General features: G+C 41.0%; 2 protein-coding genes and 1 long non-coding RNA gene across 4 annotated transcripts in view; 1 reads left to right on the top strand and 2 right to left on the bottom strand.

Annotated features, from left to right (window-relative positions):
* Nucleotides 1-6,069: 6,069 nt before the first annotated feature.
* cdh4 (cadherin 4, type 1, R-cadherin (retinal)) overlaps nucleotides 6,070-17,277 on the bottom strand; it is a 234,093-nt gene continuing 222,885 nt past the window's right edge. For both annotated transcript variants that reach the window (XM_085455938.1, XM_085455939.1), the window contains exons 16-17: nucleotides 10,268-10,432; nucleotides 6,070-9,768 (exon numbers count right to left, since the gene is read on the bottom strand). In XM_085455938.1, coding sequence (XP_085312064.1) covers nucleotides 9,562-9,768; nucleotides 10,268-10,432 — 372 coding nt within the window. In that variant the 3' untranslated portion in view covers nucleotides 6,070-9,561. The remainder of the gene's footprint in view (nucleotides 9,769-10,267; nucleotides 10,433-17,277) is intronic.
* On the bottom strand, nucleotides 12,855-15,104 carry LOC146708991 (uncharacterized). Its single transcript, XM_085455940.1, has 5 exons — nucleotides 14,611-15,104; nucleotides 14,402-14,513; nucleotides 14,009-14,085; nucleotides 13,724-13,896; nucleotides 12,855-13,560 (listed from the first exon to the last, which is right to left on the bottom strand). Exons 2-5 carry the CDS (start codon nucleotides 14,455-14,457, stop codon nucleotides 13,531-13,533), a joined length of 336 nt encoding a protein of 111 aa, XP_085312066.1. The 5' UTR covers nucleotides 14,458-14,513; nucleotides 14,611-15,104; the 3' UTR covers nucleotides 12,855-13,530.
* On the top strand, nucleotides 15,228-15,974 carry LOC146708990 (uncharacterized). The gene is made up of 2 exons (XR_014920405.1): nucleotides 15,228-15,363; nucleotides 15,473-15,974. It is a non-coding gene; the product is annotated as an uncharacterized LOC146708990 (long non-coding RNA).

The raw sequence follows: 17,277 nt of genomic DNA, 5'->3' as shown, positions 1-17,277 counted from the left end.
TCTAATGAAAGTTGATCTGGAAGCCACTAGATGGCAATAGCTCATTTCTTCTCATTGCTAGGCTGTGTTCCTCTTAATACTTAAAATCCTGGTTACATTTGGGTGAGTTTAGAGTTCATGTGTTCATATGTTTACACCCGCAATACAGACCTCCAGTTAAGACTGCCGTTCACTTGGTGTTTTGCATAACATTTGGCATCAGAAGGAGATGCAGTCTGCTGTTAATAATATAAAAGCATGGCGCTGCTGCGAGAAAGCACAGACGTGAAGAAAAAAAAAAAGCAAGCTTTTGGCCACGAGTACAGAACCAGTGTGGTGTGACAGTCCCTCTGTCTGGTGGCGGTGGTGATTCAGGTAAGGCCTTGCCCCTTGTGCCTCAGCCCAATCCAATATTTTTCCATGTAATCCCCCTTCCACTCCTCAACACTGCTGCTCTTTCAGAGTTAAGTCCACATAAGCTCCCACTTGAGTGCCAGAGGCAGAGCAACAACAGTGATGGCGCGGTTGCCTAGCGACGTCTCAGTCGCTGCACCTGAGGGTGTTGGGTAAACACCCTGAGCCTGCCTGAGGGAAGAGCAGAGAAGTGACATCACTGTTTCCTTCCATGACATTTATTAAAGAGGGCTGTTATTAATTTCTTACACCGACTCTTGTCATCCTTCTTTCACCCCAGGGTGAGATTACATAATAAATTGAAAACAAGTTTTGCGCGCGTGCACGCATGCTCTTGAATGCTTCACTGTTATGTAGCTGTGGGTAGTTTTGTCAGATTCCAAGATGGGATTTGACTGATCTCATAGTGCCTCTCAGCAGGGTGTTCCTCTTGCACTTTTATGATAAGCCTCCTGTCTAAAAAGTCTGCGCTTGTTTACGCTTGTAGAGGGGCTCAGTTTTAATGATGGTTAGAGGCTGATAAAAGGTCCCCTAGCCCCCATTACTTACAAGAATTTGAAGCCTATGAAATTCTTTATTAAGGTAAGACCCCTATAGCCACATGAATAAGAGGGATGTGAAATTTCTAACTTTGACGTTACTTTGCAGCCAAATGAATTCAAAGTCGCATTCATAATCCGACTGTATTCATGCTGTGAGACAAATGCAATAGTAAAAGTCAGTTAATCAATTTTGTCCTTTTCAACGCCTCCTTGCATAATGTTGATTAAGCTTTGAGCTTATGAATAAAACTCCCTCCCAGGAGGGACATAAAAATGTGATTTGAATGAACTGATGTGGCACAGTGTGATTCAGTCGCCGCACTTTATCATCCATTAGGATGCACAAACCCACTAGCCCATAGCTACTTTTATTCTCAAATGAAAGAGATTTTTTTTTTTTGCCCTCCCTTGAGGAAAGAAACTTTCCAATGTAACATGCAGCAACAGTTCATTAGTTTACATTTCCTCACATCACCAGTTCATGTGTGTTTGTGCCCTTGGCCCACCCAAGCTAATGCTGACTTTAAGACTCTTTTGTTATGGGGGTCATGCAGGGCAGCCTGCTTTGGCCCGGAGATACTATAATAAGGCCAGTGTTTATGAGCGCTGCTGAAATGGGTTTGTAGGTGAGGCTGAACCTGTGCGGTATTGACGCAGGGGTTAATAGCCTGTTGGCCTCTTTAATGGAGCTGGATCAGGCCAGGCAGCAGGCACTGTCAGCCCACAGAGGAAGAGCCTCTCTGTTTACAAAGTCATCTCTAATTTGAAGAGGAATAGTCACCAAGGGGTGTACATACGTTGGTGACTTGCATCTAAAGACGCACTTATGTGCCTTGCCAGACTGTTTGCAGGACAGTTTACAGTGCTTTGCTGTATACACTGATCCACTGAAAAAGTCACAAAGCTAATGTTCATTGTCTTGTTATAATACAACATTTTGCCAGGAAATCTTTGTTCCTGACCTGACAGTCATTCGTTTGTTTCTTTGACACTACCACCCACTGCTAGTATCACACCCCAACAGCAGCAGTCTCCCCCAGTAGGGTGATGTACGGCACTACACCACAAAACCTTTGTTTTGGAGATGCTCAGGGAACATCTCCAACTGAGATACTGACCCAGCCTCCAACCTCCCTGATGCCCCTCTGATGGAGCAGCTGCTGGATAGGCCTGAACCACCTGCTGCTGACACCTACTTATTTGCACTAGATATAAAGTAATAAGAGGCTGATGTGACTATCATTAGTTTGGCTGTATATTCAACTTTGCGGATTAATATCTTAATGCCCCCCCCCCCCCCCCCAAAAAAAAAACCCCCCAAACAAACAAACAAACAAACAAACAAACAAACAATTTTGAGATATTAAATTGTAAATCATGATGGGAAGCAGTGGATTAGTGCACATTAATCGGAGGCTCTGCAAATATAAAACAGAAATCAAATATTAAAATATATATAAATGACCACCAGTCAATTATAGGCACAAGCACTCACCTTTAAGCCCTGTTAAAGATTCAGAGGCATGACTGAATTGTACAGAGGTTTTTTCTTTGGGTAGACTTCACCATGAAACATGCACAAATGATGCCCTATACATAGTATAAGTAGTCTACACATAAGACCTGAAGTGGTAGTAAAATTATTTTGTTATTGTTGTATCTACAAGATAAACTATGTTCCACATGTATTGTGATCAATTATTTATTCACACTAATGATGGTGCTATACATGCATTATTCATAGTAAGCTCTGGTGTTCCTCAAGTGATGCTGACAGGGGGAAATGGAGGGGCAGATGGGAATGTAAGCTTGATTGTACCCTGAAGGACACCAGAGACTGACTTGGCTGCAAAGGAATCGTCCCGTACCATTTAGAGATGTAGCCAGAGTCCTGGGGAAGGCACTTAACCTGTGGCTGAGGTGAAGAATTACATCCACTTGATTGGAACAGCTGTTCGGCTTGAGGATGCAGCTCGGATTTCCCACTGCACTCTAGCATGTAATCACACAGAGACGCTGGCCTGTGCAGAGCTGCTGAGCTGATGCTACTGATGTAGCAGCACGTTCTTGTATGTTCTTGTACAGCTGTTAGCAACAAACCGTATCCCATGATTCATTCAAGAGATTATATTATATCATACTGTTCGTGCTTATCATTGGGAATGTGTTCGGACAGTAATTTCAGCTATTAAAAAATGTTAGAAAATGTTTTTATTCAGCTCCAAACACCTTGGATTCTCAAAATGCATTTCAGTCCTAAGTCATGTGTATAGGAATTTCTTTTACTTATGTATTAATCACATTATTTTATTGTATAATGCCTTGGTGCCACTGGATTTTAACAAGTCTCACACTCATACATTAAGACAAATGGTGGGGGTCTAGTAAGGAAGTTGGGGAAAGCAGACCACTCCACATGAAGAAACTTTTGTCTCTTTGAGGACTCTGGGAGGTAGCAAGGGAGTGTGAACCTTAAGGTGTGAAACAGCTGTGTACTGCCTTTTGTTCCTGGAGAAGGTATTTAACTGAGAGCCATGCTAGGCTCAGTGAGACTCTGCTGACCGTCTGCCCCGCGGTCATGCAGGCTATCCACAAGCTTGGTTGTCTGTTCTTTGTGTGTTTGGATTAAAGAATGTTAGCTACCGCTCGTCTGCAGGCTTTATTTAAATGGAAAACTTCCACAACACATGTTATATTCCTTCCATCAAGCAACACCTAGTTAGGTGTAATACAGACTTTCTGTTAAATAATTTAAGTCTCAAGCCCAAACCACGTTAACTTTGTAACTCCCTTCAGAGCCACAGAAGTCATTCATCGGATGTTTTGTTTTTCCTGCTGATTAGGAGCCTACTCACTGTGACAACTAAGCAGAGCTTTGTGTGTAAATATTTAAGTACATCCGAGAATCTTACTGCAGTACAAGTGTGTTGCTGCAAAGTTTATCCAAGGATCCCAAGTATGTCTTCTTTCGGCACTGGAATCACAGCAACTGAACCTTTTTGTTGCTGTGAGGTCATTTTGTTAACCCTCTCAGGCTCAAATTAAGTTTTTGTTGCTAATGCTCAAAAGAATACCTGCAGTGGTACTTCATAACTCATAAACTCATAAAACATGTATGTGGGTTAATCAGGTTGTTAGCTTTTAACTGTTGCAAATCTGCAACGCCTGCCTTGAGAGAGTTAAAAAACAATCCCCAAGTACGAGCCCAACACAACCGGAAGTCTGCGTCCATGACTGGTTCTGTAATGCTAGGCCGGCATGTTAGCACTCAGAAACCTGTGGTGGAGAAACTATTCACACCCTTTACTTAATTAATTAATTAGCTCTATCATCAGCAAAGTCCTTCGACGAAAATATACATGAATTAAAAGCAAAAGTGCTGAATGCAGAACAAAGTGTCCTGTGACTCTTTTATTGTTGTTTAATTATTGTTAATGCTGTTGCTGTTTGAGGAGGAGCTCATTTGGAACTATTTGGTAACCAAGTGCAACTAATGGTTAGTTTCACTGTGGATTAAATGACTGCTTAGCTTGTAAAATCAAATTCTGAGATTCATGAGTCTCAAGTGTTCCAAACACTTATCAAAAATAATAACAAATCCACTGTCAGTTGACTAATTGAATAACTGACTTAATTCAAGAACAGTGGCTACTTCATCAGCTACATGTTTGCTAATGAAAATGAGCCAATCACATGGCAGCTCAGTGCATTTGCACATGTTGATATGGCCATGGTGACCTGATGGAGGTCAAACCCAGCATCAGAATGGGGAAGAAAGGGGATTTAAGTGACAATCAAGAGCATCTCTGAAAAGCACCACACCAGCACTCGAAGCTGATGGGGCTGCTGTAGCAGAAGGCCACACGTTTGAAAGCAAAAGGGGTCCAGCCCTGTTTTAGTAAGGTGTAACTAATGAAGTGGCCATTGAATGTATATTTTGTGTACATAAATCCCACTTTACAAAGTACCTACTAATAAATATATTAAACTGGATGTACTTTTAGATGTATTCAGAGCTCTTAATACATCTAAAAGGGAGGTATTGTACTTCCAGTTTACTATATTCATTACTAGCTACTTTATAAATTGTGATTTCTGTACAAAATAATAGAATAGAATAATCATTTTATAGTATTTGTCATAATGAATGATACTACATTAAAAGGATCACCAGTCTGATTACAGTTAATCTTTTGGGTACATGAATATCTTTCAAAATGACTCACAATACAAATACTATTTGTCACATTTGACATTTCATTCAAATCCAAAGCGGCCAGCTTCACGGTGAACACCAGTGTTAGCAAGATTCATCTTTCAAGCACCTGTTTGTCCCCCCAGGGTCCGGACTACTTGTATACAACATAGCCTTTATTTCTCAGAGGTACTTTTAATATTTGGATAAATTGAAGTGCCTGCTGTGAAGATTATTGTACCACAGTCTTTCAAATTAGCATTTATGAGTTTTGAGGGTTATCATAATTCATCACAACGCACCCTCTTAGTTCATTCTGCTTAAATAGCCCATGGATAAGAAGTAAAATGCTAATGAGTAACTAGTTGTCGTATAAATGTAATGAAGCGCGGTATATACCTCTAAAATGTGGGCATAAAGGGAGTCAGTGCACATAGTTACTCTGTAGCACTCTAAGATATATTTTAAGATTAAAATGTTTCTTTTATTTATAAGACATGCTGAGAAATACTGTTTTCAAATGCTGTTTCAAAGTGCACTGTTTGAAGCCTGATTGCTGAGGGAACCATGTCTTGGTAATTGTACAGCATCTACACTGGATCAGTCATCCGTATCCTACGTGACTGGTTGTAGGTATTTTCTCCCCCACTTAAGCAGAAACATCAAATTTATTCTGCTGCTTTGATCTCATTTTAGACAGAGTCCTGAAATAGCAGCAGGCTCAGAGTGGTGTCAGCAGAAGCTCAGCCAACAGAGCCTGCCCGTCCTGCGTGGTACTTGTGCTGAATAACAACATTAACACTTAACTGTGAACAGTTGATCACGCAGCCGGCAACAGAACCAACATCCGGTCATGTTTTTAAGATTGGACTGTTCTCAGCACCTGCCCAAGAGACTCACTAGCTGTATGGAGAGGAAATGAAAAGAGCCAGGCTTGGACATGTTTGAAGAAGAGAACTTTATTTACAACACACAAGGCACCGGCAGCAAGCCAGCAGCAAAGCTCTGTCTATATATGCCATTTATCAAGGGGGTGGGGGTGATAAACGGGAGTTTGCTTTCTTCTTTCACGCTGCACTTTGGCCACAAGCAAACCTAGTGAACTTCTTCTAAGCCCATCAAAGATCTCTCCCCTGAAGTTAATCATCCTTTCTGCCACCTGGCTAGGACCAACAGGACTGTTTAACAATTTGATTATTATGTCAGGGCAGCAGAGCCCACTGTTGATGGCTCTCTTATGCACACAGGTCCACAACCCTGCTGGGTTCATAGAGGATTTCATTATTGTACTACAGAAAAAGGTTAACTTAGTTTTATGTTCTCATTACTGGGATACTCAGGGAATCAAAGCACCTCTCATTAACTAGTTCAGCGTGTTCCATCAGCTCTGCTCACCTCTACCTGTCTTCTTCACCTCCTCATTGCCCAGCCCTCTAATTTCTGGCCACAGCGGGCCATGAAGCATCACTCTTTTTAACACCATCATATTTAATCTTTTTTTCCCTAACAATTTTCTTAATGTTATGCATTGTTCTTACTTGAATCTCACTTCCTCTGCTGACCTTCTCCTCCATCCTACTAATCACCTCTCAACACGGCCTACCTGCATCTTGCCACCACCTCATTTTTCTCGCTCTCTCTTTTTGCCTGGCTCTCTGAGTTCTCTCTGGGTGTCTCATTAAAGGCGCTCTATCTAATGAGATTACGCCGTGGGGATTAATGGTGTGGCTAATTGATAGACACACAGCCAGAGAGGATTAAATCCCTTTAAGTCCCCAGTGGGCTTTTTGGCGCTTCAGCTGACTAATTGAAATCACAGGAATGGACACAAATATACTTCCTGACCCCACACACTGCTCTAACAATCCTTCCTCTATGATGCAATAACATGTATAGTGGGTATGTTTCTTTTCTTTTTTTATTAGAAAATGAAGCCATATCCAAGCAATAAGGTCAAAGATTAACTGCATAATCCCCCGGGGAGGCTGGTTTCATGACGCTAACACTTAAAAATACATTATTCCACAGTGAAAAATGAAGTAGGTGTAACAATTCCGAGTGCAGATACAAACCAGTCGATTCAAATGCAAATCAAGGTGGAAAAGCAGTGAACTTAAAGCTAGAAGAGTCCTTTCATATTTTAAATCATAGTAAAAAAAGACAATCCTGATGAAAAACCAATGTGTGCTGCTTTCAGCGCAACATCAACATCAGCGGTCAGTAGGCATGGGTGCACTGGTGCATTGCTTTCTGCCACAGTGCTGTTTTTGGTACTGTCATAGGGTCTTATGGCAGAAATCTAAAAATCCAATATTTACAGAGCACTTTAGAAATAAAGTCGTACCAATACTGACTTGAAAGGAGAACTATCATGCTCATTTACAGCTGCATGTCTTTATTCTTGGAGTCTAATAAAGTAGGTGAGAGTGGTGCAGCCGCTCACCACAGGGTCGGTCTAAAACCATTTTAGTTCCTCTTCTCTAAGGGAATGCACAACTTTCTTCTGATTGGCTGCCACTGAAATTTAAATATCCTGGTAACGACAGATGGCTGCCCCTCTCTGAGCCTGGTTCTGCCAGAGATACTTCCTGGTAAAAGGGAGTTTTTTTATTCCCACTGTTGACACCCGTCCTAAATAAGATGCCTTATTTACCTCCAAAAAAAATGATGGCACGCTTTCAAAACATGTGTTGTTTATTTTCTGAAGCGCACATTCAGTATCTAGATGAATGAATAAAAGAATTGCAGCACACTGATTAATTGAACAACTATCAGCAGACGTGGCTAATGAACGTTCCAGTGTCCCAAGGCCAGAAGCCAACAAAAGGAACACGTCTGTCACAGACAATACAGACTGAAATGGAAAGAGCATGTCTTCATACACTAGAAAGAAAAAGAAAAAAAGTATAGATCAAAGTATTTTATGGAATAAAAAAAAAGTATAAGCAGGCATCTTAAAAAAAAAACAATTATATGCTTCAACAGAAGACAAAAAAAATAAAACATAAATACCCACATATTAAAAACGAATGGGCCAAAAAATCCCTTAAGCTCACCGTAGAGCCACAGAGAGAGAGAGAGCAGCAACTTTTATGTCAATACTTCAAAAATATGTATCTTACAGTATTTTTATTTTCTCAGTGTCTTTTTACAGAGTATATTCATATAGCTTCTGCAGACTATTTTCACATTCTCACCACAGAGTAACAAGTGCTTGGAGTAAAACATTTGGAGAAAAAAAAATCATGCACCTTTTAATACATTTGTTGGGCTATAAAAAACGGGAATGTTCAAGGCGACCCCCCCCCCAAAACAAACCAACAATCTTCCTCAGACACCTTTGTTCCAAGTCATTTCAAGTTTCTTGTTCTTACACTGATTAATCAGATCATGCCTACGTAAGCTTTACACTGTGGAGAAAGCAACACAAAACCATACAGGGCAGGCAAGTGTCTCAACATATAGGCTCTGAAACTTGTGTGTCCACAGAGGAAAGGCAGGCATTCTCCACTAAATTAGAAACCCCCCCACATGTTTAAAAATGGTCTCACACAAAGTCAGCGTCGGGCGCTGCAGTTGTGTTGACAATGTGAAAGTTGGACTTCAGCGGAGACCTTTGGAAAAGAGGGTGCTCTTCCCTCTAGCGACTCTTAGTGGGTTCCTTCAGGCCATAATTTGTTGGGTTACGATATCCGATGGTATGCCCTGGCTGTGTCCTTCCCTCCTGGGACTGGCGGCTGGGGTTGTTTCATGTGCACCACTGTGAAAAAGGAGAGGAGATTGACAGGCAGGGCCGGTTTGAGGAGCGCAGGTTTGGGGTGGGGTTGGGGGGTGGTCGACGGGAAATGGGGGAAGTGTCTCCACTGTACTGCACGAACGGCAACCGATCCTGAGATAGCAGGAGTCTGATACAAAAAACACACCACAAAAGGCACTTTATAAAATGACAGTGCTTCTGTTCTAAGGAAATTCAAGTTGACAGAGTTAAAGAGAGAGTCAGAGAGCGTCTTCCCCAAAAACATACTCTTCAGCGTGAAACTAAAGCGAGAGACATTGTTTCTTTTTAACAATGAATCCAAGCACAAATTCACTGCTCCTGTCTCTCATGACCGCCTTGGGACATCCGGATCCAGCGCAGTGAGAGATAAACAAAAGAAAATTAAAATGAAAAACGAAACATCACACTACAAATTTGCCACAACAAAAAAAAAGTTTTTATATATAAAGCCAGAATACAGTTGCGTTGCAGCGGAATTCATGTTTGCGGGCCTGGTTGCTGTGAGCAAACGGATGCAGCCCATGTATGGGTCCATTCCTCACACGGAGCCTGCGTCGTGTAGTTGGCCACTCCTTGCTGCTTTTACAGCAACGTCCATCCAGCCGGTCCCGCCTCTCCCATCTGCAACCCCACCCAGCCCCGCGGCGCCGCTCTCAGTCATCGTCCCCTCCTCCGTAGAGGTCAGCTAGCTTCTTAAAGCGGGGGCCCCAGTCGTTGAGGTAGTCGTAGTCCTGGTCCCCTGAGCTGGTGGAGTTGAGCGAGCTGACAGAACCAGCGGTGGAACCACTGCCCTCGTAGTCAAACACCAGCAGGGAGTCGTAGGGAGGAGCGGTGGGGTCGTTGTCTGCTGCCCTCAGACCCTGGAGGCACAAAGACAAGAAAGGCTGAACTCCCACTCTGAGCACCTCCTCTTTATCTGCTCAATTAGTAAAACTGGGCTTAGGCCAATAACTGCTGCTCATCAGAAATATAATGGAGGAGCTCGTTTTTCACATAGCAACAGGTTAAGTGTGCTAGACCGTAAAAGGTGCAATAAAATGAAAAATAAAATCTCATCTGGCTCATTCGCCCATGAACACTTTAATGTTGCATCACAGCCTGAATGCTATACACTGAGAGCAAGCACGTTTGGCGGTGCCCCTGACGATGCCAGTACAATCAAGTACACATGTAAACCAATAATATGTAATGAACTATTGTTGGCCATTAAAAAGATTATGGTTCAAACTTCAAAACCACTGATGTGTAAACCCTTTTATAACACATCAACGAGGCATTGTTAATTCCAAAATAAACACAGGCGGCTATGAGAACACGACACCAGAGCTTCAGAAAAAAGGTTTTTAAACTTGGACATACATCATTTATGAAGTCGCCTATGTCTCCAGGGTGGGGCAAACTGGGTCTGACAGGGTACTGCGACTCAGCAATCACAGGCCTCTCATCCACCCTGCGCACCCCTGTCGGCTTGTTGATGATGTGGTCCAGAGACTCCGGCTGCTGCAGCTGGCTCAAGTCGTAGTCCTGCATAAAATCCACGGGGGAAAACGGGTGAGGATTAGAATAATCATCATAATAACCTGCTTTCTAACTGCAAGCTCATGTAATACTGCACATTTTTTATTGGGAACAGGCTCATTGTACAACTTGGAATGTAGTTGTTGGGCAGGTCTCTTTGTCAAGACTTTGATGTACACTCATTTTACATCAGTGAGAGCTGATCCGCTGTGAAACTGTGCTTTCTAATGTTTAAGCTCTTTTCTAAACCTGCAGCTCGGCAGACTCAAGCTGTGCAAATCCAGACTCCAAAGTAATTCTGTACTTTTACTGCATATTGAATGTCATACTGTACTGTTTTAAGAGCCAGTACATGCTTCACACTGATCAGAAATGATGCGGTATGGCGTCAGACGCCCATCAGAGAGTGACTTTTGAATGTGAGCATTTTCCCCGGAGCTGTTTCCGTTTCTTTTTTTGGATCCAGCTGTGAACTTCCATTGTCAACGAGAACAGCAGAACAGCACACACAGATTCTGTCCAAAATCTGCTTAAATGGAACAAGTAGCATTAACGCTAGCAACTATTCATAGATGTAGCCCCCTAGAGCTATTCATGGCGATATACTGTATACTGCTTTATGTGCTACTATCACATTTCTTTGTTAAAGCGTGTTCCCCAGTGTGTCGTCCGCTCCCTCATCATGTAGTTGATAATGTAGGTAATATCTGTTCCTTTGGCTTTATGAGAAACACAATAACTCCCTTTGCTGAATTCATGTGCTTAGTAATCTGAGCACACTGTAAACTTGTAGTTCCAGTTTATGCTCATTTCATTGATGATGAACTGGAAAACTAAATGACGCACAGCCGATGAATGTCCTGTGATTATTACAAATACGTTTACAGCTCTGACATTTTCAAGTTTTTTGTTAAGAAATAAGTAATTCAGAGCTATAAATATGAATATGACTGGCTGATAAGCTCCCTGTGTTGCCTTCAGAAGTCTCACACAGGTGTGGGACAAGATAGCTGAGCTTAGTAAAAAAGCATGTTAAAAAAGGCATACTTCATAATATATTTATGAATTAATCAAAGGCTTCATTGTCGAAAGATTTTTTTAATTAAAAAATGAAAATCTGATCTGAGATAATGGTGTGGAGTAGGTGTTTATGGGCAAAAAGAAAAGAGTGTCATAAGTGGAAGGACAGACTGAAAGCGTGACTCACATTTGGAAAAGTGTATTTATTCTCCATAAAGTTTATCCTCTTATCCTCTAATTTTACTGTTGTGCTAGCTAATCTTCTGCGGCCTCTGACTTTATTGATTTTTCTTTTAGATCAAAGAATGACCCACTTGAAGACCTTAAAAAAGCAAAGAAGTCTTGCTTTCAGTTTTTGTCAGGAAATGCTAAAGTTGTGCTAAAAAAAAAAAAAAGCGCATCAACAATATTTTTATTTTTCCTCAGCACATATTAGTCAGTGGCTTTTGCATGTTGCAATCTACTTGATGCTGTCAGAGGCTGAATTACTAATAAGGTTACATCATGTGCTAAAGATCTCAATGAACTCGAGTACGGTACAACATAGGGCTGTTTGATATAATGATATATATCGGATATATATCTATCGTTTCATTTTACGCTATCGTTTGTTTCGAGGTGTTGCAAAATAAACTGTTTACGGCAATATTTTTTCATCGTTTTGATGGTCACTGTAGTGGCTGTATTAATTTCTTAAAGTGCTCTCTTTCTCTTATATGTAATATAACCACACTACAGACGGACAAGCGCCTGTTTTTATGCGTTGTCGTTAGCAACAGCGACGGTAACACCTTCGCGTGTCCGCTTGTTTATGTTCCACATAAACCTTTCACAATAAAGCTCAAGATCCTGTTGAGACCTTTCAAAATAAACTGAATCACGTGAAAGAGCAGATTATTTACGGATGAGAAGTAGAAAAGAGCCGCCAGGTGCTAAAAAATAAACTTTAGACTTAAACATTAGAACAGGCTTTTCCCCGCAGCACGCCGTGTAATAAATACTCACAAAGAAAACGGCGGCCGTTACAATTTATGTCTAAAAATGTATCGTTTCATGCATCGGTTAAAACACTCGACTCCAGCTACATGACGTGCAGTCGAGCTGCCCGAGATTCACAGAATTTACAGAAAATGTTACATTTTGTGATTTATATCGTTATCAGGACGATAGAATTCTTACATTGGGATATGAGATTTTGAGCCGTAGTACAAGTCGATTTGTAAAACTTCTTCCCTCTCAGATATTTCATCATTAACTGTAAATAGTGTTATTGCAAAGTGGAAGTGTTTAGGAACCACAGCAAAGAGACAGTGACCATGTGAGTTACAGGGCAATGACATCGAATGCAGAGGTGCATATAGATAGCCTGATATTGACTCAACATTGTTTCAATGTTTCCTTGCTGTGTCATTGAATCAACGTTGAAGTGTGACGTTGACCTAACGTCACTCTTGCACCCTTTTTTAACGTTGAAACAACGTCAGGTTTTGATGTTGAATCAATGTTGAAACCTGACGTTGATTCAACGTTATATTTTCTAATACTGCTGACATTGAAACAATGTCAGATTCTGATATTGAAACACTGTTGAGCTATGGTGTTGATTTTCCACCTCTTTCGCACAGTTGCTTTTTATTAAAACAACAGTTAAATCATGACTGGAAATCTACCTTTCTTTATAGGTATTTTAACCAATACTAAACTACTGCATGTTTCCATCAATACTTCAACCACCTAAACACATAATTGTACTTATTCCTTAAATTGGACACCCTTTATAAAAAAAACCCCAAATGTCTCACAATGTATCATGTCAATATTAATATCCTAAAATAAGAAAGCATTGCATGTGATGTAACAGAGAAAAAAAATAAACAAAAAAAGGTCAATAGGCATGTTTCGTTTGCTAAATGCTTTATTAAAAGACAGTTTCCTATTTACGTTTACATGATTCACAGAAGTTTGTAATTTTTTGCATGATGTGCGTCCTGCACTACCCAAACGATCGGGGGCGTATCGGAGCCATTTCTGCACTGCTTGTGCAAAGACAAACTCAGACATAGAGTTTGCCCCTAACTGCTGCGTCAGGCTCCAATCAAGGCAAAGCGTCTCACCTATAGACACATTTTAAGAGATGGAATTAGCGTGTCTCATGTCTTAAATGTGTATGCAAGTGCTTGTGTGTTTAATCAACAGGCCGTTGTTATGTATTTAAATCACATCTGACAGCTATTACACTTTATAGTTACAAAGTGTACATAACCTTTATATACTTACCATTGCCTTATTTGCCTCTTGTGATTGAAGAGCTGCCTCTGCATTGTTTAGCTCCTCAATGTTGTGCAAGGGCAAATCCAGAGGCAGTACCCCAGCATCTACCGATTCATTGCAGCCGGTATTGCGGATGGCTCTGACCTCCTCACGGAGTTCGTTAACAGCTCTCGTCAGGTCTGACAGAAAAAGATAATTTTTTTTAAGTATTTAAGAATACAGACAACTTATCAAAAGTTTCCTTGTGTCACACACAGATATGTACAAAGACACTAGACAGTATTTTATTACCTGGTATTTTCACTCGAGGGGCCTGGGGAAACCATTTTTTTGTGGGCTGCTCATCCTCTGTGTACAGGGGATTTGGTCTAAAGAAAAAAAGTTGAAAATGGTCATAAGTAATTACAAATGTGCTTTTGGAATATTTTTTCCTAAAGTTACAGTTTGATTTATAACAACACACACAGGAAACGGAGATGTGCAAGAAGGTACAGTATACAAGGAATTTTTGAAGTGCACAAGTGTACACGGCTTTGCATTTATAAAAAGTTTACAAGCTTCCACTTTTTGGACTATATTATGTGGTGATATTGCAGTATGCAAGCACCACAGATATGTATAAAAGACAAGATCATAAATTCTTAGCAATCAAAGATATGTTTGTGAAATAAAAAAAAGTTTTACTTGTGCTTTCTTTTATGACTGGTCTGAGTTTCAGCTTCGGACTGAAGGTCAGACATATCACAGTGTTCACTTAGATATTTCTGAAGACTGCGTTCTGCTTCGTGAAATGTGTCTGGAAGTACAAACACAATGTATGGCCAGACATAAATTAGGACACGAAAAACTTGTTATTGTTACATTTATACAATACCAATCCAGATGATACCCACCATGGCTTATTAGAAGTCGGACTGGTGCATAGGTGAGCCATGTTGCACCAGGATGAACTCTCCTCTTTACTGCGTCGTGGATCCTGAATGTGTCTCACGGAGGATATGGAGGCCATGACAATTTCTCCCCATTTATCCATGATCTAGGGACTATTTCTGTACCACCAGTGCTAAACTGCACAATGCACCAGTCTTTCATTTTTATCTTTTTTTTAATTTGGAGTCCTTTTTTGCCCTGTCTAGGATAAACAGGAAACAGATAATTACAATATATTTCATAGTCACTACAAAACTTGGATCTATTGATTGAACTAAATAATAAATAATAGCTTAAAATGTATATAGGCAACAATTACAAGCAAACCCGTATATGTAAGCATTTAAACACTGAAGATAATAAAATTAACAGTATTTTGTCTAAGTCTGCCATTGTAGGAATAGCTAGGTTTCATTTGACGTAGACGTGACGTCGACGTAAAGCGCGAAATTTGAAGTGAAAAAGATAAGCGCAAAATCACAGACAGACAGTACGCAAAATGCCTATGTCCTGTTGTGTTTACGGATGCTCCAGTAGGTCGACCAGAGAAACTGATAAACGGTATTTTAGGGCACCAAAAATAGCCCAACGAAGAGGAGAAAAATGGAAAATTCTAACCGAAAAACGTAGGAAAAAATGGATTTTAAATTTACGTTTACAGTCGGGAGGAGCAGAGTCTGCCAATGCCCGTGTCTGCAGCGACCACTTCGTCAGAGGTAATGTTATGTTTGCAAACGAACTTATTAGCATTAGGTTGTCGTTAAATTCTCGTTTACTTAGTGCTTTTAAGTTAGTAGTCTAATATTGACTTGATTGGGACTATAGGCTGCCCAAGTGCTTTGGATGACGAAGAGTCGGAGGACTGGGCTCCGACGGTCAATCTCGGCTACGAACGAAAACCCAGATCGGAATCAGTTCTCAAACGAGAGAAAAGAATGAAGCTTAAGGCAGAACAGCATCGATGTGCAGAGGCGATTTTGGATATGCAACAGACGGCTGAGAGCCCGGATTTGAGCCTAGTGACAGTGGAGAACAGGCTACTAACCCTGCCATACAATTGCAATGAGCTGCAATCACTTCTCCATCCTCCTTTGCAATTACCCAAGTCTTCAGAGGTGTCTCGTTAGACCGCTGAGAATGGTTTACCTTGAAACAAACAACTGTCACTCTAACGAAGTCCTAAGGATGTGGCATGTTTGTTGACGTTAAAGCCGCTACCGCTAACTGTTAGCGTGTTTAAGATAAAGCAATATAAGAACAAACACTCACCCTTGCAAACACCAAACTGTATCCATCACGGAGACGTTTTGTTCCAAGGTTGTGGACCTACCCGCTGACAAAAAAAAATTGTACGCCTCCAGACTCTTGAAAGCTTTCATTTGCTGCCTAGTGTAGTAAGAAGTCTGGAGGACCAAGTAGTTGGTGATATCCACAGCCTCGATAGTAGGCAAATCCTTTACTTCTGTGGTGTATTCGGACATTTTCAAAGAATACGGATCACGTCCGATATATTTTTTAACTATCTGTTTATATCTCTCCCGAGAAACGGGGTCTAAAGTTGCACAATAGCTGCTCTCCTGACTCTCTCCAGTGTCCTCCATGTTTACTTCCGCCCTCCACTCAAAAATCGCGCTGCCTCCGCACGTCATCAGAACCACGTGACCGCAACCCAACTATTCATGGCACCGAGACAAAAACTTGGCGCACAGTGTGGCGTCAAAATAGGCGCACACCTTTGACGCTGCATTTTCTCCGTCTTCCTCGTCCACACATGCTAAACGCAGTTTACGTGTGGACAAAAGGTGCAAACGCAAGTTAGGTGAGCGTGCAGCGTAAAGTTTGAATTGAGTGCGAATCGAAGCGGGTGCTCACCAATCATTAAAAGTAACAAAGTCATTGAACACATTTATACAGTTACCTTTACGTTTATCAATCATATATCACAGATTTACAATTTTTTGTAGTACTATGCTAAAAAGCAACTACAGAGTGAAAGTCTGGGTCAAGCGCCGAGGCGAAGCAAGAACAAAGGAACCCTCGAAGCGTTAAAGCTAGCTTTGTAAGGGAATATAACGGAAAAGTATGAAACGAAAATGTTTTCTTTGTTGATAGACTTTGTTTGCAGTGCAATTTATTTGTTGCCGGATTGTAAGATGAAAGTAGACACGATTTCGGGCTCCCACATTTTATCCGAAACTTTACATTAACAAGTTTGTTTTGTTTCTTTTACTGTTATTCAAATGCAACCGTGGAAATAACGAATAGAACAAAAGTCATTCATTCTTACCTTATACTAATCGTGGTGCAGGCCAGTGCAGTGCATGAACTGATACCTTCTCCGGTCAATTCCGCTGAGAGTAAATCTAATGTCCCGCTCTACTGTACAAGACAATGGTTACCTGGAGGGATGTACCAATGTGATAGGGGTGCTGCGGAATAGTCCAAGTGGTAGCAGCTTTAATTTCCCGCTCAACCATAAATCGATGGTTTTTCAACGTGATTGTTGTCACCTTGTCAACTATAAATAGATCAACAATCAACGATGACAGAACAACAGTGAATCAATGTTATTTCAATGTCAGTGTCAGGTTTCATCAGTATTTCAATGTTGTTTCAACATTGGTTTTGTG

This window comes from Copadichromis virginalis, linkage group LG5 (genome assembly GCF_057382275.1).
Source record: "Copadichromis virginalis isolate Kocher_CV1m ecotype Utaka linkage group LG5, C_Virginalis_male_GT1.1, whole genome shotgun sequence".
In the NCBI taxonomy this organism is placed as follows: Eukaryota; Metazoa; Chordata; class Actinopteri; order Cichliformes; family Cichlidae; genus Copadichromis; species Copadichromis virginalis.
Note: the sequence above shows the minus strand (reverse complement) of the source record. Positions and strands in the feature narration are given on the sequence as shown.